Source organism: Patagioenas fasciata, chromosome Z (genome assembly GCF_037038585.1).
Source record: "Patagioenas fasciata isolate bPatFas1 chromosome Z, bPatFas1.hap1, whole genome shotgun sequence".
Classification (NCBI taxonomy): Eukaryota; Metazoa; Chordata; class Aves; order Columbiformes; family Columbidae; genus Patagioenas; species Patagioenas fasciata.
The window spans coordinates 77,462,997-77,486,975 of NC_092560.1; the positions used below are offsets into that span (position 1 = coordinate 77,462,997).

At 44.3% G+C, this 23,979-nt stretch overlaps 1 protein-coding gene across 13 annotated transcripts in view; it reads right to left on the reverse strand.

Annotated features, from left to right (window-relative positions):
* Positions 1 to 23,979, reverse strand: part of CELF4 (CUGBP Elav-like family member 4) — a 721,430-nt gene that overhangs the window by 51,961 nt on the left and 645,490 nt on the right. For 7 of the 13 annotated variants that reach the window (XR_011736445.1, XM_071802133.1, XM_065860479.2 and 4 more), the window contains exons 9-11: positions 12,879 to 12,944; positions 11,160 to 11,240; positions 4,964 to 5,107 (exon numbers count right to left, since the gene is read on the reverse strand). Coding sequence is in view for 12 of the 13 variants with exons in the window: in XM_071802133.1 (XP_071658234.1) it covers positions 4,964 to 5,107; positions 11,160 to 11,240; positions 12,879 to 12,944 (291 nt within the window). In the remaining variant the exon portion in view is untranslated. The remainder of the gene's footprint in view (positions 1 to 4,963; positions 5,108 to 11,159; positions 11,241 to 12,878; positions 12,945 to 23,979) is intronic. The other 6 variants (XM_065860489.2, XM_065860488.2, XM_065860486.2 and 3 more) reach the window with 3 other exon arrangements.

A 23,979-nucleotide genomic window follows, 5' to 3' on the forward strand; every position in this document is an offset into this window, starting at 1 on the left:
TTAATATGGGACGTTTCTAAAAGAGTTGGAACATCCCTTCTGCCAGCGTGCAAGTCCATCTGGAATGCACAGAAAAGGAGAAAAATATCCAGTGGTTGTGGTTGCTTAGACCTGTGGTGTCAGACCATGCCAAGCTGAGTGGTGTCTCTTTAGGCACAGGAGAGGTTCTTCGCAGCATCTTGGAGTTGCTGTCCCATGGGGAGAAAACAAAGCTGCCACACCAGCAAGTATGGGGAGCAAGCAGATGCCAAGGAGACACATGTGGGGGACTAGGGGGACGCATAGAGCAGAACTGGCCTGACACTGTCGTCTGCTCAGTGGTGTGCAAAGAGCTGGCAGATCCACGTGCCCACTGCTCTCAGAAAGAGGTGACTGGAGGAATGAATTTTCAAGTGCACCCGTAAAGCAATTCCTCCAGCTTTAATTTATCTACATCTTATTTGACACCTTGGGGTAATCATTTGGCCTCTGCTGCTCCATCCACGTCCTCGTTTTTCTAATTTCTGTCATGTCTTCCTAATTAATATTGCCCAAACCTAGCCATTTTTTCTCTCTTCTCTGTTAAAACATTTTCCTAGAACACGTCTGTCTCTGGTTTAACATCTTCAAATGCCTTCTTAAAATGTGTCTTCTGTGACAACAGTGAGTGCTTCTGAAATTAGGACTGTATAGTAGTGTCACCCTACAACAGAAGCAGAGTTAGCCCTGTGTGGGCAGTGTGAAAAATGGCTCTTCTCATATTATCTACTTGCCTTAGTGGCCTTAGCAGTGTCATTTTACTGGAGTTTTCTTTTTGTCTTATACACAAATGGGTCACATTTAAATTACCTGTGTAACTGAGGCGAGAATTATAACCAGAACCATTGAGACCAGCACATAGATGTATTTCATGTTCTCTGACATTTAGGATATCTACACACAGAAGAACTTACACACATGCAGTGTGAAGGTGAGAAACCCAGTAAAGGCACAAACACAAGCAACAGCATCCTGCAGAAGCTGATGTTCGGACTTGCGCACACTGTGCCTCTGTGTCTCCTAGACCAGCCTGCCATGAGAATGTAAGTCACTGCATTCAGGGAGTACCTGACTAAATGTAATTTTTCCCCAAGTGAGGCAATGATTCCTGCTGTGGCCCTGCCATTTCGCTGGAAATGAACAGCATGGCCCAGTAGGAGAAACATGCTGGTTGTAAGAGGAGTGTGTGGGAAGACGCTACAGGTATCAGCTGGGCATTGAGGGAAGGACTAGTGAGAGAGGAGAGAGCAGGGCAGGATGGTGAAGAGCTCTGAAGGTGAAATCAGTAAGTCTGAATGCGAGAGGGTGGACAAGGCAGCGCCTGAGGGGAAACCCAAGGAGACACTGATATGGTTGGTGTGATGAAGGCTCAGGCCATGGGGATAAACAGGGTGTTGGTGAATGGGAGTGAGACGTATGGTCTGCAACTGGCCATGTTACAACTGCATAGGGATAGGGGGAAAATAAAAGCCAGAGGTTTGAAAAATTGTGAGAGAAAATGGAGGATTTGGGTCTAGCCTGGATGTGTGCAGCAGAAGAAAAGTTGAAGGCAAAGAAACATCCCAATTTAAATGACTTTTTTTTTCAGTAAGAAGTCAGGGTTGTTTCTCAGGCAGTCTTACACACTACAGCAAGCAGTCCTGCTATGGAAAACAATAGACATCTTTTGAGCACTTTCACATCATATACATGAGATTGGTCTTTGTTGTAGCTTCCATTCCTTGCTGCTCCTTATCAGCCAGGAGGCAGCAGACTCTGAACTGAGAAATTCAAAGGCTTCCTGGCCACAGTGTGGTTTCTTCAGCATGTGCAGGTGATAGTGGTTCTCTGCAGGGTCATGGACTCCCGAGATGAGAAGAAAGGCTTGTGGCTGATCTCGCCTTCTTATTAACACTCCAGTGTCTGCTCCTACACTATCCATGCAGTAGTTGCCAAAGGAGATACCTTTGTGCTGGAAATGCAGGGCAGTGTTAAGATTCAAATGAGAAGGAATAAAAATCCTATTTTAAGATGCTGTTCTACTGACTCACTCACTTTGGGCCAGCATACAGGTAGTTCGACAGTCAGACAAGAGCAGCAAATGAAGTATTTTCTGTTCCCATGGAAAAAAACATGGTGACATTTTTCTCCATAGAATTTTTTAAGTTTGTCTAAAGCAGGACTTCTTGACAATTTCTCGACAACCTGGGGCTAGACTCTGTTACAGCAATTTACTTGGGATCTGCATAGCAGATACATTTTAAAAGGTCATATAATAGTGGAATATCTTTCTGGGGCCAAACAGAATTGTCCCCCCAGGCTACAAGTTGGAGAGCTCTAGCTGGGTTAAAAAAAAGCAAAACAGAATGTAAATGCTATGTTTTTGCATGTCAAGTTTTGGGAACTGTTTAAGCAGAAAAGGAAAGAGTTTTCTTACTTTCAAAGGTAACAAAATCCTTTATTTTCCTTTAGGAAAAAGTTGTTTTTTTTTTTTTTTTTTTAAATCGACTTTCTGAACAAAAAAATTATAATCAGCTTCAGCTTCAGTGGACTTAGTAAAACAAAAGAAAGGCCTGATTTAAAGTTGAAGGTCAGCAGGGTGTGAGGCTTTGAAGAGCAGCGTGACATACTTGTGATAATTAGCTACCTGTACTTTTGCTATTTCTGTCCTTCTGGAGCTGGTGCACATGGCAGCATAGTCAACATGTTTGTCTGAGACTAAAAGTCACAGCAGGAACTCAGCTCCATGGAAAAGCAAGCCAGAGAAAACTGAGACTTAACCCCCAGGACCCAAAACTGACTGGACTTGGATATTTGTGCCTCACAAGCTGCTGTAAGGGGCCTAAGATCCATTAGCAATGTCTAATTCCTGCTTTTTCTTGCTTGTATGTTTGATACATCCAAAGGACACCTTCCTGCTTTCAGGCTGGAATATCTCACCACGAGTTTTGGAGGTTACTTCATCAAACAAGCTATGTTTTGGTTCTCCCAGTAAGACTCAATGTGAAGAAAAGTTTCCACTAAGATCCCTCAGTTCCTGCTCAGCTATCAATGACAATTTCACATTACCTTGGAAGCAGCAATAAAGCCAGTCCACAACCCTACCCCACAAGCTAGGTGTGTGCTGCTATCCTCATGAAGCCAGACAACCTTTGAGCTAAGAGGAGAAAAGGTAAATACCTGCTCAGAAGATACGACACTTTCCCTTACTGGACATGGCTCTCACCTTAATTCTCCATTTACCTTTGGCTTCCCATTTGTCAATATGTGGACAACCAGGTTCAGTAGTTCGCTGTATATTTATGCTAGGAATGTCAATTTCATTGCCAAAGGTCCATTTCTAACATGTGGATATTCTTGAAGCATCAGTTTTCAATGTCACCTAGAGCTATGCTGGTCTGCTCATCTTATTAGGAGCTTTTATATGGTTAAAGCTCTAAAAAACAGGTGGGCTCTGGAGACAATGGGGCTAATTCATAATTTCTCATTTAAATTTCCCAACTGCCTGTTCACACCAAACTCTTTTGTCCTTCATTCCTCTAGGGCTTGAGAGTGCAGAAACCCAACGGGTACTTGCAAAGGGGAACGCCGTGTTCTCTTACATCAGGGGACAGGTTTCCTTCAATCAAAGCAGAAAATATCCCATTCAGACCCTCTGTGGATGGGCAGGAGGAACTGTATACAGAGAAAGGGCATGAAACTCTTGGAAGTACTGTCTGACATGCACCATAGCTAGCAAGGGATGAGGTAAGAGTTTTGGGAGGTGGGCTGTCCAGGAGGGGGAAGAGGAAGGCAGCATGGAAGGGAAGCATAGTGTGAAGATTGAAAGTGGCTTTAAATCAAATGAAACTCCAGCAAGTCTTAGCTCTGGAATTTTGCCTGAGAGGCAGTCCACAACAGCTGCAAGTAACAGGAAAAGAAAAGCAATAGTTTGTCCTGTTGCATTTCTCAGGGAAGGTCTACAAAGAGCACAGGATGGCAGAGAACCAGAACTTGCACATTCCAGTGGTGGGCACATGTATGGGGGAGATACCCTGTCCACCAGCTGCGGTGGGATTAAGTGTGGCAGGCTGCCCATGCTGCCTCACTGCCAGAAGTGGCCCATCACATCAACACCTTTGCAAGCAGCAGGATTGCACTGAGACACTGTGCACACACCACATGGCTGTAGGCTGGCTGAGTCCTCCATTTGTGGGTGCAGCTCGGGGTGTCCCTGGCTGGTGGCTCATGGTCTGTGCTCTTTCCATGCTCCAGCTGTTGGGGCTGAGCCCCCAGTGAGGCCAGAGCTGGGTGAGTGTGGTGCAGCTTTAAAATTCACTCTCTTAGCATGGCCTGGCAGCTGAGGCATAGGGTTGGCTCAGTCTACCTGCATCTGCTCTGGGGCTGGCTCATGTCCAAAGGGCTCAGAGTACAGCTGCCTGCGGTCCACTGAGCAGCCATCCCCCCAGGAGATCAGGCTTTCAGCTGATGTTCAGCCCTTGTCCCCTTGCAGTTTAATGCATTACAGCTGCTGGGAAGCTGCCCCCACAACTCTGTTTTCCCTTTGACCCCATGACTTGGTTTTCCTTTTCTTTGGGTACAGAAATTCCCCTTCTGCCACATGCTCCCACTGCTGATCCCCCTCAACATTTCACCTTCCCCCCGGCCCCTTCCATTTAGCTCCAAGTGCTCTAGTGTTTTCTTGTGCCCTCCCCACTTCCCTTTCCAAGGGGGGCTATTTTCCACCCCACCACCACCAGTCACAGCACCTTGCTGCTGGTGAGATGCCAAACCTTCACCTCTAAGCAGTGCACACAACTCTGAGCATGAGACAATTAGGAGAGAAAGAGGGAAGGGGGAAAGTATTGACAGGAGTAAGTTGAGAGAAATCATAAAGCTTAAGCAGAAAGAAAGCAGTTTGAAAGGTAAAGTATTCAGAGAAAGCCCTCTCCTGGATGAATCTAATTGTTTTGTTATCTTTACCCACCAAAGCATTTACTTTGGTTTGTCGCCCGATCCACAAACACTTTCGAGGAGATGACATTACCGAAAGGCAGGAACATCTGCATCAGCTCAGCATCCCCAAACTCCTGGGGCAGATGGTAGATAAACAGGTTACAGCCCTCTGGTCCTATCAAGAGAAAAAGAAGACCCATGAACAGAGAGAAATAGGATATGAAAAAGCACGTGGTGGAGATTTACTTTGGCATTCCCTCTCTCTGAATGGTGAGGGGTCACCTCTAGGAAACAGTGTGTAGACTCTCAGGGGAATGGACAAAGCAGAAGACCAGGAACTCGGAAAGTCACCTAGAGGCTATGCTAACTTCATTAACCTTCCCAGCACAGACACCAGGAAAAAAATCTAGAAACACAGGAATGCAGCAGCACATGTGGCCATGGAAAGACAGAATGGAAGAACAAGAACAAAAAGAATTAAAGAATGCGGTTCATAGTTTTTCTTTGCTCCTCATAATCTCATTTAATCTGTAGAGTTTTGGGTGACCTATGCTAATCCTTGGCTCTTCTCAGCGTCTGCATGCAGAAGTTTCATTACTCTTCTGATATCCCAGTGAGGACTGTGACAACAACTATGCACAAACCCACAGGCTCTGTTTTGTTCTGTAAAAATTTGCATTCAATGCCCCAGCTCAACTCAGCCTGAAGACTCCCCCTGATTTGGACAATTTGGCCACACACCTCATTACAGAGGATTCTGCAAGAGAGATTACAGATGGATTTAAATCCAAATTACTAGATCAGAGGAACTGTCTTATTTTTTTTATATATATATTTTTTTAATTTTATTTTTTTATTATTTTTCCCTCAGTGCTATAACATAAACTCTTACAGACTTCAGAGGGTGTCTGGAAAAATACCCAGAGAAGAGTCAGTAGTTGGAATATGCAGTTTTGTTAAAGTAGAGACCCTCAGAAATATTTCTGTTGAAACTGTATTTTGGGGCAGAAGAGGGAGAATCTGCCTCTAGTCATATAGGCTAGAATGAAACTTTTTGATGTGACTTTTATTTTTAAGCATGCTGCACTTGAGCAAAAGTCAAAAGGGAACAGGCGTGCCCAACTGGTTTTGTTGAAAAAAATATACATTAAAACCTCTTCCAGCAGGAAACTGTAGTTCGAGGAGGCAGGGATTGTTTTTTTCATTGTCTTATTTCCAAAGGTTCTTCCAGCTATTGCTCAGCTCTTCCCTGACCTCGACAGGTAACTCCAGCTCTACGTTGCCTCAGGGAGGGTCGAGATGAAGGGAATACAGCATGAGCTCCTTGCCACAAGGGTAAGAGGACAGAGGGGAGGAAGGTTTCCTCCTTCCCCCTGCCCATGTGCCTACAACCTTTTGACCCGACTCAGGCAACTTTCCCCCATTTATGTCTGGGGCACAGTGTGGGGAAGGAAAGGGTTTTTTAATACTCTCATTTTCTTCATCAGGGCATAATTACAGTGTCATAACACAGCAAATTACAACTTTGCCTTTCCTGTTAGGGAGAGGAGTTCGAGTAGATGCTCCCACATTTTATTAGCCATTACTCATCCCCCCGGCTGGCAGGAGAAGTACGGCAAAGTCAGGATTCTGACAGATGCCCATTTAAAGCTCATTAAAATTCCTGGGCCTCAGCGTGATTGAAGTCACAGGCTCTCCGCATTTCCTTTTGGATTAATGGAAAATGAAGCCCTAATGAATATTTGCTAAGCACAATTTTCCCCACTAATTTGCTAAAAGGACTGTCACGAAGGAACAGCTGATCCTTTGCATCTTGTGCATTTCCTAGAGGTCATGAGGATGGTAACAGGGTTTCTTCCAAATGGGGGGGATAGTGGTACAGTGGGATAATTAACTAATTAGACACCCGGTCATCTGCTTAGCTAAATTACTTTTGAACCTCAGTGGCCCACAATCAGGCTTCTCTGTTTCATGTAAAGCTTTTCCATCTTCCCTGCACCTCCTGTCTGCCTCTTCCTTAGTCTTCTCACTGAGCAACCATCCCCACTCCAGTCCTTGCTGCGGTTCATTTCCACACAACGTGGAGTTATTGGCATGATAAACTAAATATGAAACAGTTTGAAAGTGTTAAACAAAAGCCGACCCCCTTAGGTGTCTGTTAGAATTGAGAAAATTCTGCCCAGGAGAAGATCATGGTCCAGAATAGCAGACAAAAATTCATTCCTTCATCTGAACATGCCCCAGAGCACCACTACTGTGGGATTTGAGATCCACATTATAATAGAATGGGTAAAATCTTGGCTTTGCTGCAATTAGTGGCAAAATTCCTACTGACATCACCAGCGCCAGCAGTTTGCTCTGTAAAACTGGCAGATTCTGTCAAAAATACCAGCTGCATTTCCTGGGGTCTTGGATGTGTTGTGCATGAGTAGGGATTCTGCCTGTGTGTGCTGAGAAACATCTACTAAGGCATAAGGCAGACCAGGAGGCACACAACTTCATCTACATCAGGTTTAGAGGTTGAGCTCAAGAAGAGAACAACCCTTATTTCACCTTGAAATCAGTTTTGCCTCACACAGCTCAGAGACCAAGAGAAGGAGACCAGGGAGGATGCGAAAAAGAAGAGACCATCCTCAAAGCCCAGTCCAGCTTTGAAATGTGTCCAGGAAACCAATGCTGCAGCTTTCCATACCAACTCAGGCATTCAAGGCCAAACTCGCTCCGTTCCCAGCTACACAGAGTTTTTGATAATTTCCGATTCTGAAAGATCCATCTGGTACCTGGGGTAGTTTGATTTGTTTTACCATCCTCACATATGAAAATCCTGCCATTAGAATTTAACAAATGATTTCTTGTTAAATCCATCCATCCGTAAGTTACCTATCACAGACTCCTCAGTAAATAGTTCACAAACATGATCTGTCTGCCTCTGCCTTTCTATCTCATTGAGGTTTTTTTGCCTGGGCACTCCATGGAAGCGCATATGTTTGTGTGTATGGCCACCTCTTCATGTATATGTGTATATTTTTAAGAAACCAAAGGCACTAGTTTTCCAGCTCAAAAGGCTATGAAGAGCTAAGTTAGTTCTCAGTGCACACATACAATGAGTTTTAATGGACTCAGTCAGGAGCAAGACGAAGATCACAGCACATATGGCAAAACCTTAGTTAAGACTCCAACTATCCTGCTGGAGAAAAAAGGTCTTGTTTTGGACTGAGTTAGTGGGCTATTGGAGATCAGTATACTGGGAAGTTCAGGGCTGAATACAGTACTAATATTATTTACCACACACTTTACCTTGGTTTCCAAAAGGGTTGTAAGTCATCTTGAAATCTAACCCTCATGACACATTAAGAGAATCAAGATTCATTTCTACCCTGACATTCACCATGGCTCTTGGTTTTATGGCTTTAAGTTATAGATATTTCTGTTTATTAATACACAAGAAGCACAGATAGCCTTGATTTGGACAAAAAAGAAAGAAAAGTTTTAAGGAATTGACAGTTTATGAATGTACTGTAAATTATAGGCAAATTATGCTGGATAATAGAAAACCTCATTATTTATTGCACAGAAGCACATGGCAGAGAACTGTCTGGTGGGTCCATGTTGATTTGGCTTGGTTGGACCTGAGCTGCTAAGCCATTGCTCTGTCCATGCTCCTCACCCTCCAGCTCACTGTTAGTTTTTTAGCATGGGGACAGCTGCAGACCAAATCTATCCCTGGGTGTCCATTGTCAATGTGAGTAAATTCTATATATCTGTGTTGGCATCAACTATCTATCATTGCACCCCCAATACCGGGAATCAGTGTCATAAGGAAAGGCTATGACTAGACTGCTCTTCCAACAGTAATTAAAAATGGGCTGTTCCTTAAGGATGTATGAAGTTAGCCTGCAGCCCCTTGGTCAGCTGCACATTTCACCTCTACAGCATATACTCAGAGGCTGGAATTTCATTGCCTCTTCTTCATCTGTTTGCAGTTCAGTCCCCAGCATATTTGACCACAGGGCAGATGAGAGTCACAAGCCTGCACCACTTTATTTTTATATCTAAGTGTACTTCTGAGTTTCAGAAACTACGTCAAGATCAGTAATACCATACAAATTTTAAATTACCCCCAAGTTTAGCCTGGTTGACAAGGCCTGAATCAAGACTTCATCTCTGGCTTTGATCGTTTTGGGTTTGTTCCACCCTATGCATCCTGTCAGCTGCTGGAACCTTAGCGCTCATGTGGAAGTAATAAGTAATCTCTATAGGAACACCGCAGCAGCCAAGCAGCTCTGGACTTGTTATCCAACTGGGATCCAAGAGCAGAGAGTCAACATCGTTACTAACAATGTGATCATCGATGTTGTTGTGGTAGGGCTGGTTCATTAATGAATCAATGTTTGTGCACATCCTTGCTAACATAAAGTACTCTTCTCAATACTGAGCATTATTATTATTAGAGTTCCCTCTTGCTGTGTCTTCCTGTACAAAGGTTAGGGATGCTTAAAGGTCTTGACCATCTGCTGAAAGGGAGTGCTGTGCCTTAGAGATTCTCCCTCTAACAAGCCGCAGAGAGAGCCACAACATCTAAAAAACTACAAGAAAATGGAGGACAGTGGGAATTTCAAGCTGCATCACACTGGTGGTTCATCTCGGACATCTGACCCCGAATCATGCTTAATACCAGCTGCTTACAGGAAGGAGTGAGGAGTTATGAGATAAATTGTTCACTGGGTGATGCTCACCCTCAATCCACAGGCACACACCGAGCCTTGGAAACACAGGGGTCTTTGGGCAGTGGGTCTTCAAAGTGAGCACAACAGCTACCCCTTTCTTCTGATGGTTCCTGGCACAATGCTGTGCTGAGCAGTAATCTGCTCGCCATTTTGTCCTGTGCTTAATCTAGCCCCAGTAAGTAATAAAAAGCAAAGTCCTTCAGCATGGGGGAAACATCTCTGTAATGATACGTTAGGTCTGTGCATCTGTTCTCACAGCAGGGACATGTACTAGAGCTAATCAGGAGCTGGAAGTTGTGTTCCCCAGGAAATTCTGACATTGGAAAAAATTAATTCTAAATTAGATTGAAATGCCGACATTTCTAATTTTCTTACAAAATGAGATTTCTTCCCCAAAGTAGTTCTAGGCCATCAGAATGTTTTAGTTTGATAGTGTAGTCTTGATTCATTTCATTCTGACTGTTACACTATATTAAAATATTAAATGTCATTATATATATATAATAACATGTATAACATAGAATATATCTGAATTAGTGATCTAATAGAGGACAAAAGTTGAAATGTAATTATTTAAAATGAGGGTCTCTTCCCTAAGCTGGAGCACCTGACATGAACACGTCATGTAGGCAAGCAGCCTCCTCTTCTAGTCAAAAGAGACCAGTGGACTCCCTGGGTGATGGTTGGGACTACCTGAGTCAGTTGTCTCTGAGGACCTCACTGCTCCCCACTGACTCTAAAGGGAACATAAGCAACTTGCCTCTTCATTTAGGCAAGTCTTTGGGTCCAAAACATTACATGTCAAGGATACCTCCCAAAACATTTACACGCAATAGTGGGAGATCCACCTCTCTTTATTTTTCATGTTTCCAGTGCAGCCATCCTGTCCTGTGGAGTAGATAACCCAGTCTTCTCTCAAAGACAATGTGAAAAAAGAGGTAGTTTTACTATGTGATTCATCTCATCCTGATATAGAGCTTTTGCTCTAAAAGTGCTGATTTCTGTTTCCAGACTATCAAAGGAAACTGAAAGGACTTGATCAGCTCCTAGAAATATCAGGTCCCCATTCTCTAAATAGAGAATGTCTGAAATCACATTACTGGCTTCTAATGAAGACCCACCAGTGCTTTGTTTCCTATTACATTCTTTATTTCAATGCAAATGCATTTTATCCATGTTCTTGCTGCTTGTCTCTTACACAGACCCCCACTGGACATTATTGCCTCTGTTGCTAGCAGGTATTTCCATGGCCCATGCACATCAGTGCGCTCTCTTCCCCGGGGACTGAGATCTCAGCAGCGATTCCCCACAAGGATGTTCCTGCATATTCCTGTTAGTGCCAGTGATGCCATAGCACATATGGTAATTGAGAAAGGACTCAGTGGACCAAGGATTCAAGGCAATTGGGCATTTAATGTGTACTGTCTAGGTGTATGAGGAGGGGAACCAATGTGGTGGGGATAGCGTGCTGGGGGCAGAAAGGACAGCCTGTTTACTCACCTTCTCGCTGTTGCTGTGGGATCATGGGAGGTGGCTGTGGGAACGCTTGGCTAATCTGGCCATAAGCAGCAGGATAAGCAGCTATAGGGGAGAGAAAAAAAGAGGGACAGACTTCAGTGCTGGGAAGCAAGGAGTTTTCACTCCATACCATCACACCAAGCTAGAGGTGGGCTTTCCCCCTGCAACTTGGCTCTGCGAAGGGCCACCTCACACAGCCTGAGACGTGGCAGGAGCACCACAGTAGTGCTCCAGGTAGCACCACATGGCCCTAAGCACCCATCCTCCCTTCAGCTTTGTCAGCAATAGTGCTGGGGACAGCTACTTGGTGCAAATGGGGGGTCTTTGCTGAGATCTCTCCCAGCAGAGATGTGTAATGATCCCAGATGGCACCACACATTTATTCACCAGCCCAGCATGCTGATGCCCATGCTGACAGCCATGTGCAGAATGCATGCACACATTTCCCTTTGAAATCTCTTTTGGACCCTGATTTATTCACATGCTCATAAAAACAGTTCGCACGTCTATTTCCTCCCTGCATAGGCACAGTTGCACATACAGTCTTGGATATACATTTTCTTTCATGTCTGTAGAGACTTCCTCTTTCTCACACAAACACAGTGGAAAGAGTGCGCAGCAATTAAACAATTTTCCCCACCTCAGCTTCCCCACCAAGCAGACAAGGGGAGTCATTCAGTACCACAGATGGTAGATGATGTGCCTTGCTGCTAAAAATACAGAGTACGGGTCGCCTGCGAGCCCAGAGAGAGGGGGATAGGGGTCATGTGTGTGCAGAGGGGTTAATTAACAGCTCAAAGGGTTGAGCTGCTTCCCATCTATCAAACCTCACGAGCAATAAATGACAATAACTAAAACACTGGCAAATGAAGCCCTACATGAAGAATTAAATTAAGTTTCCAGATACAGTGCTGACATGAGATAATAGCCATTCCTCAGCGGGAGCCCATGATTGCTCCAGTTACCACAGGAAATAATGACTTTGGGGTGGCAGCTTCCTCACAACGTTGGCCATGGACACCTCGTGAGGGGAGGCTGAACACGGTGGGGTCGTGGTCTGCACCAGGTCACTTTGGCTGGTGTCAGTCCATCAACTGCAAAGGAGATGCTCAGCATGCAGGGTGAGGCGAGTGGAGGCTGACCCATTGGGAGCCATGGGGAAAGCTGCTGGGAAGACAGGAGTATGTCTGCATAGCTCCTAAGCAAGCCTCAAACTGACTAGCTGGAGTATGGCCATTGTAGACATACCCTAAAATACAGGTAGGTGCGGACGCACTGTACCCTACCAGGCACAGCAGCAGTGGCTCTGCTGGGTCTGGTTGCTCATCTCCCCTCCTCACTGCATCACTCAGGAGACCTGTTACAGAAACTGGCCTTCAAATCGGTGGCCCGATTTTGCCCTTGTGCACCGTGATAAGCAGAATGGACCAGGTCCTGCCAATGAAGCTGCATCGAGGTACAGGTGAGTGGAAGACTTTCCCTGGGGAAAGGGAGGAGGTTGCCTCCTTAGGGAGAGATGGAGAGAAGACCCTGGGCTTTGTTTTGTTTTCATGAGAAATGCAAATTTAATCTGAGTCTGTGGCCCCCAGCTCACCCCAATATCAGCAAACACCTTCCTTTCCCCAGCCCCCTTAGGTGTATTCAGAGATTAAAGGCTTCAGAGAAGAGAAAGGTTTATTGGGAGAAAGTGTTAATACTAACGACCTGCGTACTGCTGCACTCCAGCGTAGGCTTGCTGCAAGGGGTCTGCTGCAGTGGGGCTTTGTGCTGTGGAGACACAAGAGAGAGAGGGAATAAAGGGGTTAAAACATGACAGGCACTCTTCCTTGCCCTTCCCTCAACAATATGTGGTGTGAGACAGACAAACCCAGGGGCTGAAGGTCCCCGAAGAGAAGTGGCTTGCTCACCCCATGAACGGGACTGCACAGAGCCCCCCATGATGGCCAGGAGGGCTCTGTCCTCCAGCCATCATGCTGTAGGACTTTTGAGCAAAGGGTAAGCAAACCTCTCCCCTCCTTTCCCAAGCTTAAACTGTGGAGCTCACCTCTGATCATGCATATTTTTGGCACTTCTGTAATCAACCCCAAAGAGGCCTCATCCTAGGCCAGGACTGACATTGTGCTAGGTGCTGTACAAACTCAGATCTCAGTGACAGCTACAGTCGCATGAAACTTTCAATCAGAGCTGAAAACAACAGGCGCATAGCAGGAGTAAGGAGAAGAGAACAAAGAAGTGGCTCCTGCCATCCCGACATCTCTTCGAAGGACTGTGATGCTGCCAGGCAGCCCCCTGTGAGAGAGGAGATGCTGCTTGGAGGGGAGGGGGACATCACTTGTCTGCTCCAGGGAGGATGCTGTGAATCTCTGCGTAAGGCATGCTGTCCCTTGCTGGCTTCAAAGTGCGTTTTCTCTCTTTACAAGTGTGCATTCCTCCCCCCTTAAACTGTTTATTTTTGTGAAACTTTGAAGTCTAGCTCAAATACAACCAAAGCTAGTTAAGATGTTTTTTGTTTTTTTTTTTTTTTTTTCCCCTTTGGTTGGTAAGGAGAGCAAAAAAGAGAGCGAGTGAGAGAGAAACGTGTTGGATAAGCTCTTTCTTTATCTGCAGCAATAAAATATTTAAAGCAAAGCTTGGCTGAACCTCCAGTCCAAATGTCACCTTGGCCCTAATATTTCACTTCTTGTTATGAGTTTAATTTGTATTTATTGGTTCTGCACACTTCTACATTTATGCGGTCTCTCCAGCTTCTTACTTATGGGATGATCCCTCAGGGAGCTGCCACTTTCCTGACTCCATCCCACCTTCTTCTTTCCTACAAGTACAGAGGTGTGGCTGGAGGCAAGGGCTGGGAGCATGCAAAGGTATGGGCCTCTTGGAAGGAAATCTGGTGTCATTGACCTATCCAAGGAGAGACACTGACTGTAGGCCAAAGTGTGGCGGAGCTTGGCAAACATTGTGTTACAAAACCAAGGAACATGGGCAGAGTGTTTTCTTACAGATGCAAATACCAGCCTGGACCTTAATTTCAAAGTTCACCGTTGATCATGATGGAAGCTTGCAAGGTCTTGCACTTTTCTCCCAAAATACAAAGAGGAATGTTAAGAAGACAAAATGTAGAAAGGACAAACACAATTAGCTGGCTAAGGCTTGGAAACTCCTGTTCTTTGTTGCCATTACTGGATCACAAGGACTTTGAGGTTGGGGTAGTAAGAGGAAGAAATAAGCGGGATTGCAGTTTCAGGTTGGAATTTGGCTGTTTGATTTACTAGCTGACTTTTGCCAGGTCCCTCAGTATGTGTGTATGTGAAATGGAAAGCACTGCCCTACTGTAAGGATTTTCACCCCCTTAAAAACAGTGTGAGGACAATACCTTAAAACCTGTGAGAGATCAGTGGAAAGCACAATAGAGATGCAAAGCTGTATTTTTAAAGAGTAGATGTTCCAGGAAACTGGAAAGAGTGTTTGGAAAATATAAAAAGTGTTTCCACTTGTTTTTGCCTTGCTGAAGAAGGAAGCAGCTAAATATTCTTTTTAACCTCTGCTCAAAACTGGCTTCATCTAAAATCAGAAAGTTAGGCATATTTCTCCAAAAGAAAACTGAACGGCTATGCAAGTTTGAGTGGTACACCAGTTCCCGCACCCCATTGGGAGAATGGATCATAATAACTTGGACCTGCTCAAAATGACCAGGTCCTGTCAGGTAGCAAGTATCTCCTAAGGAAGTTGAGGGGACACGCGATAAAGGGAGCAAATCTTTATAAGACAACTATGGTTTTGCAGTCTACAGTAAAGGAGATGATCTACCTTGTTTGCTCCAAAGGCAACTGCCCTTCCTTGGTTACACTCATCTGTTTGCAGAGCTAGAAGAAGAAATTGTCTCTGCTGCTCAGGAGATACACTCACAGCATTTCCTTCCTCTCTGGTTGAGTCTGCACTCAGGCATGCTCATTCTCTCTCTTTCATGCTGACAATTAGCAATGACTGCCTCTTTGTTGGTATGAGAGAAATCACTGAGCAGTATCTGTCTGACTCCAGTCCTCTCTTTATTCCTTGCCTTAAGTGGGCACACGTGGGAACTGACCACTCTCCCAGCTATAGCTGAGTCTATGTCCTGAGCCAGACCACCTGGACCACTGCAGAGCTGCTCTCCTTATCCCAGCTGTGGATATCTCACCTGCTTTTGGAGCCATACTCTGGCCATCATAACTAAGATATTCTGCTTAGAAAATATACATTGAAAATCATGGTTCACCTTTAAGAGTAAATATTAAAACTGAGCAAATGTTTTATTTGAAGGGTTTGGGACAACCAGCCTATAAATGCAGGGTTTTTCCCTCCCACACGAAGCTTTCAGAGTTCATTATTTTCCTGAGTCACAATGACTTGTCAACAAGGGTAGTGCCTAACCATGTGTTTCTTTCTCAGGAGGCTGCCTTGTGCCTCAGATCACACAGGGAATTTCCTCCCAACTCACAGAACATGCAAACCCATGGGAAGACTGTCCCTTGGTTCCAGTCAGCTTTGGTCCAAGCTGGGAATCATTTACTCATAGGTAAAGAAGACACAAGGTGGCTGGTCTAACACACAGGACCCTAACTCTGGTCCAACTGTCCCTGGATGTTCTTCAAATAGAGTGAGTTGAAAGCATCCCTGAGCTGAAGGACTAGACGGCATGGGGAGGCAGCAAACATCAGCTTGGGGCTCTGTTTTATTTGTAGTCTCATACCCTTCCTTGGCTGTTTGGGAAAAGCAGTTGTGGCGAGTCACCACCTGCAGGAATTTAACTTGACACCTCTCAAAATCAAAAGTGATGACCTTTGGTCACTGAAGAACTCATCTTCCTTAGCTTGAAGAGTGTTTTTACTCAGTGAATTAAGATGTGACTTCAGTACAGTGGATGTGTCCATGCTGGCCAACACAGCCTATGAAAATGGAGGGACACAGACTCCAAGGCTGGTTGGGTGCCCTGGCACAAGGCCAAGGTAGCTTGGGCAGCCACGAGCCTATCTTCAGGCTGCTGCTCACTCTGCCAGATGAATTAAACCTAGCAAAGGACATAACTGCCTGAGCTCCCAGCTGTAGTGTGGATGAAGCCAATGGCTGGTATCAATCCAGAAATCTCAAGAAACAGATTGGACATTTGAGGAAGTCATTGCCATGCTGTGATCAGTAAAGTGACTTCCCTCCTACATACTAATGACCCCTGAGAAGTTCAGCAAGTGCTCAGATGCAGGAGGGGCTCGTGATACAGAGCCAGCCTGCCCCAGGGGCTACGTGTGACTGTAGGCTAGAGCACACCATGTGCTAAAATTCAAAGTGATGGGGAGACATTAATCATTTCTGTGTCTCAGCACAGGGAGACCTCAGCTCCTCAGCATATGGTCTGTGCCAAGACAGAAGCCCACTGTGGCTGGTTAAGGACTGGTAAGAGCTCTAGGGACATAGGAGACACTAGAGGAGGAATGTGGATACCATAAATAACTTTACAGTGGCTTCTGGGTCAGAACTAGCACGGTTCTAACCTGTAACATCAACAGAAGACCTTAGATGTGCAAGTGACTATCTGTGCAAATGTGTTCACAGATAACATTTCAAATAGCTTTCCTTGTGGTCAGACTCATAGAAATTGTACGTCCAATGTACAGACATTTAAGAGATTAAATGTGATGTAATGTACACACTGGTGAAGTGGTGGTGAAGTGAAAGAAATAAAGAGGTTCCTTAGAGGCCAAAGGAAAACTATCAACTGTGTCACCCCTGCTGAAATCCATGTAGCCTTGCTGCTTTGCAGAAGCTGAGTGTCTGGCCTTCCCAGGGTAAACTAAAGGTGTACTGTGAAAAAAGATGCTACTATTAACTTAATTTGGCAGCTCAGGGCAAGACTCTTATCCCTAGACATCACCTTTATATTAATTTGATCATTTACGTATCTCCATGGGAAAAATCCCGCTCAGATACAATTGTGTCTTTGCAAGACAGTCCTGGCCAAGATGCCACAAGGTGACCATGGCAGATAACCTTCCATAAACCTGGAGACATAAAACAAGCCAATGACCTACTATATGGCCATAAATATAAATTTAACGAAGGCAGCACTTACTCATTAGGCAGAAGTCAAGAAATGACTCCCAAGACCTTCAAAGAAAGTAGATTCGTTAATGTCACTTTCCAAATCCTCTGCCTGATGCCAAAAACCAAGGATGATTTCTCAAGTCAGCATGAAATACCAGTGCTTTAAAATTAACACCAGGAAGCTTTCTTACTACTGATATCTAGATTGAAATCCAACCTTTTAAAGGGGCATTCCATTAATGTTAGGCCCAACATTTAACATTTGTCAGACAATGAAAGGACAGAGTTGGCAGAAAGAAGCACATTGTTAAAAATAAATAAAATCGATTTGAGCGATGCTTTGTAAAGAATCCCTCCTGAGATGCCAGTAACTCGGCTACAGTCTCTGCCCAAGATGAGCTGTTATATGAGTGCCCCAGGGGAAAACAGTTGCAGAAGACAGGGAGCTGGAGTCTGCTGTGATGATCAAGGGTGTAAATCAGGAGGAGCTGCACTGAAGCCAGTGGAGGTGGTGAGGAAAAAGGATGATGATCACTGCTTGAGCCATCAAAAGGGATCAAAACACATACCATTGCTGGGGCATGGATTGAGACTCTGTCTACAATCTTCCTGTTCCTGCCTCAGCTCAGTGCAAGGTAAAGTCCCTGGTCCCAGAGGTATTTTACATCTCTCCCAAGAGCTGCAGCTTGGCCACTGTTACCTCTGGGAGGGTGGATGGGAGAGAAGAGCAATCAAAGAGAGGCAGCACTGTGCAGTGGTTTGGGGAGGAGGGAGGGCATACAGTGATGATAGCAAAAGAAAATCTATGTGAAGGCCAGGATTCAAATAAATAAATAAATAAATAAATAAATAAATAAATAATTGAATGAGTGGGAGGGCTCTATTCACCTTCTCCTTAAATCCAATTTAAATCACTCTCTACAGCCCTAATCTATATCCATAATTATATCATTTCATACAACAAGCTTGCTAGAGGTCTTAAGAAATTTATGTAGATTAAAATTCATGGGTGCCATAGTACAGATTCCATATTATTAAGATTGATTAGGACAGCTGATGCTGTGATTAAAGAAGCCAGCGTTTACTGTTGTAATTAATTAGGTATTCAGACACAACAATAACTGCAATAACAGAAAGAATGTGCTGATCCAGCATAAGCCAGAGACCTATCCTGTGTTTTGTACTCTCATTTTGCCATTTAGGGGCTGGACACCACTCAACCAAAGACATGTTGTCCCGCTGACTCTTCCCCTACACATCAAAGGAGCCAAAACATCCAGGGCGTTCGTGCTCCCTGCACCATCCTGTTAATTGGAAAAGGCCTTTTGGTAGCATCCCCAGGTATGGTAGATACTTGTTTGGGACAACAAATGAGCCTACTATGAAATTCACATAGCTTATCGCTGGAAATCAAGACTATCTTTATTATTTTCTTAGTAGTTCCACCTCCAAGACCCATTCCTAACAGCAGCCTGGCCAAGATGAATGCTGTGCAAACACATGATAGCAAACTTGCTGGCCATGAAGAGCTTCCAGTGGACAAAGCAAGAAAGAGGTAGAAGACTGAGAAATGCAGAGAGATGGAGGTGGCTAGCCAAAGTGAGAAATTAATTCAACAGCAGAGTCAGGACCAGATTTTTCCCCCTTTGCCTAAGACCATGAACACTGAAGTCTGGGTCAAGTTTTAAAAGCTATTAAGGCACTTAACTCCATGTTTTTGGGGAGCTTAGTTTAAGTCATCTTTAAAAATAAAGTTCAAGGTCTTAACTCACTTAGATGTCTCTGAAAACATCAGCACAAAGCCTGATTTACATTTACACATTATTCCAGATCAGAAAATACTTTGACTCTAAAAGGCTCCCACAACTGTCTTAAACAACCTCATTCATTATGGTTGCAGCAGGATTGTTGGAAGTACATGGCATCATTAAAGTAGCTTAGACTACAATTGAAGATGGCAACTTGTTATTATATTTTTAATGAGTGCATTCCTCCACTTATTTATTTTACCAGTAAAGTGTGGTTTATGGCACGTGACAGATTGTTACAAATGGGTCAAATAAATGCTTCCTAGTCGTAATGATGTTTCAGGTGCTCACTGTTGCATTTTTTGGAAGTGCTGATACAAAATATGAATGAGAAAGCTCTCACACAGAGATTTAGGGTTGACAAACAAATGCATCCAAAGATTTCCTGCAGTAAGTAACCGAGCCTCGGGGCCACCGAGCCAGGTATATTTCTAGGGCATGGAGCACGTCTGGACCAAACGCTGTGGGGCTTTGTTATCATTCTGGACCTTCTACAGGTGCATGCAAGTCACTCTTTTTCTGTTCTCCTGATTCACCTCCTCCTAAACTCCTTTTGTCTGACATCTTTCAGGGCTGAAATGTCAGGTGTGGGGTAAGTCAATTTCTTTCTCTGCCATGCCCAATGTCACTGGATGGTGTCTGTCATGATCGGGACTGATCCTGGGACTGACTGTCCCAGAGCAGCAGTCTGCCCATTAGCAGTGCTGCTAGCTAATTGACAAGCTAATAGATAAGGCTGTCGTATTAACATGCCAGCAACTCCTCCCCTACAAAATTAGCTTGGGTAATGATAATAATTACAGATGGAGCTTGAATTCTGTCTCTGCTGGCAATGGGCGAAATTCATTACTGCCTGATAGTTCTTTGTTGAGCCAAGCAAAATGAATTGATGGTCTTGGTTCAGTTCATAAGACATGGGTTTCTACAGTACAGGAATTCACCCGTGGGGGACATCTCTACTGCCAGTGTCAGCAGTGGCTTGGAAACATGTAGGCATAAAGGCTTGGCTGCCCTTTCGTACTGATAGCTAGTCCTCTCCGCAGAGGGCTAGAGCCTGAAGAAGGTCTAAAGTGGAGCTTGCTGCCCTGCCAGCCCAGACGTACCCACAGGGTAACCAGAGGGAACTGGGGAGACGTCTGCAGTGTCTGCAGGGAGGGGAGGTAGGGCTAGTCCTGGCAGTGGGGGCAATCAGAAACAGAATCACAGTGTGCCTGAGAACAGCAAAGGAGGCAGGACATTTATAAGATATTATGAGCAACTGGGGGAGCTTCATTTTTGTTTTCCTCAGTGATCTAAACAAAGACCAAAAGCACTCATCATGCTGGAAAGCATTCCCCATCTGAGGCTCCACAAAGCTGCTATGTCACTGGATCCATCCCTGGTTCTGGTCAGGCTGGACACCCTTGGCCCAGGAGGAAGAAGTTTGTTTGGGAGCTGTTGGGTGCCATGGGGTATATTTCTATTTCTTCCCGGGCACATCACTGAGCAGAAGACTACAAAGCAGTCCTCACTCTTTCCTGGTGGCTATGCTCTGTGCCTCATCCAGTTCCCTCATTTTACTCATCTTTGACAGACAATCCTTTGTCTCTCTCATTTACTGCCATTTGCTTTCCCCACTTTCTTATCTCTCCCTCCCTTTCTCTTCCCAAGGAGGCTCTATTTTTGTAGTGAGCCTTTTTTTCCAGTCCCTCACAATGGCTTCCAGTAGGGCAGGACCTGATACCAGAGAGCAGAGTGCTGATGCTGTGAGACACAGCAGAAACTGGCGCAGATGGTCTCCACTGTTATTTTACATCACATGCTGTTAGAAGAGAGGCACTGGGCTCTGGGTGTCTAAGAAGCTTTGGCTGAAGAGTGTAATCCCTGCTACTATGGCTGTTGTGGAAATGGCAAATGCTCGTGTGCTGCTGCAGAGTGACTCACAAGATCATAGCACAACAAATTACGCTCTTTGTCCCCACTATGTGTTGTGACACATTGCCATGTTCAATAGCTCTGCAAGCTGAAAGACTAAAGGGCAGGCCTTAACACACACAAAGACCAAATCTCCAAAGGGGCTCAGACTAGTGGAAAAATTTGCTCCCTTGTTATTCTGTCGATGCCAAGAAGTGCACTGTGAGGCATTATGTGCTGGCTGGGCTTGGAGAAGGTGAAAGCATGGTTTGTAAAGAGTATGCCTGCAAGGAATGGTTTTCCAGTGCAGCTGCATGGATCCAGAGCCTGGCCAGAGCCACAGAAAAAGTGAATTCCTGCAGGGACTGGGGATGTGATCAGAGATCCGGCGAGCAGGGACATTAGACCTACTCTTGTCTTTGCCCCAAAGCTGTGGATGGTTCAGTAGTCTGACTCAAATGATACCCTGTGTGTCCCTGCTCCTGACAAAGGGAATCTTAAAACAAAAAGCAATGGCAAGACAGAAAAAAAAAAGGTGAAACTACAGAGTAAATGTAATTACATGATATGGACCTGCTTTTATAGTGCAAAGACTGCGAAGTTCTGGAGTCCTTAAGATGCAGCATCAAAAATATTATAGCTAGACAAAAATGTGGACATGTAGAGAAACAGCACAATTAATGGGATTTATGTGGGTCTGAACGATGTGGATGTCATGCCTGTACAGATTCTGATTGTCCCGTTTTGCTATTTTCAGGCAACAAAGAACATTCTGCTGCAGGATATAATGGTGTGAACCCACATTTGAGTTTTTTGTGGAGTATGAAAGACTATCTGAGAGCAAAATTCGGGCTTTAAACAATATATGGCAAGTCATAACCATAGTAAGCCTATGGTTATCTATGTAATACTGCATCACTCTTGGCCACTTTCAGAATGAGAGATATACCATAAAAGAAAGTTGTTTGGAAGCTGCTGACTTCGGATGGTGACTAGCATGTTCTTTTCTTTTCTACAATGTTAGTGCCATTGCATGCTCAGCTTTAGTATTTTATTTCTACCTTACATTTAGAAATGCAGACATGTAGAACCACAGGGCAGTGCCAGTAACATGCTACAGAAGAAAGTGAAAAAAATCCCATAATGAACAATGATGGAATAAGCTGTCCAGTGATGAAAAACTCTTTCTAACCCCAAGCAATTAGTGGCTGCCTTATATCATAAAGCATGAAGATTTGTGTCCTTTCTACATTTTTATCCAGCCTAATGTGACTGTGGGTGCTCTCATTACCCAGATAGATGTCTAATAGTTGTTTTTTTTTTAATGCTGTTAAGCTTTAGGCCTCAATAAAGCCCATGGCGAGGTGTAAAGTTTTGGAGAGTGCATAAATGCTCATTAGAAGGAAGATAACAATATAGAGCAAACACATGATGTGTCCTACACTCAAACTGCCACAAAGGAACTTACTGTCAGGCTTTTCTCGCTAGTGGGGATTGGCAGAAGTAAAATGAGAGGTGAGGGTTTGGCCTGCCACTGTTCCCTTTGCACCTCTGCTATGACTTAAGATGTCACTAAATCACGCGGAAACTGAGCACTGAGAAAGACCTATGTGTTGCTGAAGACACACAGAGATAAATCCAATCTTTACATAAAGCAGGCCGTTTGGACATCAGCTTTACCAGCAGAAAGGAGCCTCCCTGTCTGTAGCAAAGTGGAGTGAGGATGATTGTCACCTTTCAGGGTGCCAGGCTGTTGGTATTTGTGCGGGGACTTAGGGTGAATTGGTGACTGAGCGAGCCTCTCCAGAACTCAGAGAGAATCAGATTAAGACCATTGACTTTTATATAATCATGGATGAAGTACCCAACTGAAAGCTTGCTTTAATTATGGGGGTATTTGGAGATAGTAACAAAAGCTCAAGTCATTAAGAGTCACCTAGAAAGAACATATTTTCTCTGATATCTGCAGTAATGGATCATGGAAGATTAACTAAAAGGAGCTAGATAAACCAGAAAAAAAAGATAGATATAGAAATGGATGAATAAACAGAGATAATAGACTGGCAAACAGGCAGATACTTAGATGGATAGTTGAACAGACGGCTATATTTATATAACCTTAAAGGCAGGGTGCCTTCTTGCTGCTGTGGCTGAGCTCACTGAGTACACTGAGGGCTCCCTCCAATCTTCTGATGCCTCTTCAACACTCCAAGACCTCACAACCCCTCTAAGCTGCTACAAACATGTATATACATGCCTAACTTTTAGCACAGTAAGACCCTTGATTTCAGTTCTGCTTGAAGCTGAACTCATGGTTAAATGTTTGCAAGGTGAGGAAGTGGGAAATAAAATTATTTTTTCAATACTCTTGATCTTTCTGGGCTTTCCTTTACTACATTCACAGGCTTGTTTGTTTGTTTTGGTGACATTGTCTGAGCAGTAACTAGGTGAGACTTTTGTATTTCTACATTATCTGATATTTTTTCTTGTGGATCATAAAGTCCACTGTGATGTTGAGTCTTCTGAGTTTTCAGGACTGGCTGACATCGAAAGAATTTTTTTTCTCAGGGCTTTTGCGGCCTTTTTGGCTGGAGCATCTCACTCAATATTTGATTTCCTAACAGACTAGATAAACCTATGGGTCCCCCAGGGTAAAATACTCCTTTGACAGCTGGTGGCTAGGATCAATTAGCAACAATTACTTAAGTTTTTATTTTTATGACTGTTATTATTAGTATGTGTACAGCAATGGTAAAGAATGTCTTCCTAGCAGAAGTACAGCTTGCAGTAGGAGTCCTGAGGAAAATGTAGGTATACATTTAAGGACTTGTAAATTCCTGAGTTCTTGATGATTACACTCTCAGAGTGTCCATATGTTTGTTCATGCAGGTATAGAGGCAGGTACATATCCTTTAACTTCATTCATTTCTGACTACTAGGTCTTGCAAAATCACCCCTTCGGTGCTGACATCTTTCAAGCTAGTAACAGTCTATGAATCTCAGCAGCAGTTCTCCAGTGCTGCGCCGCA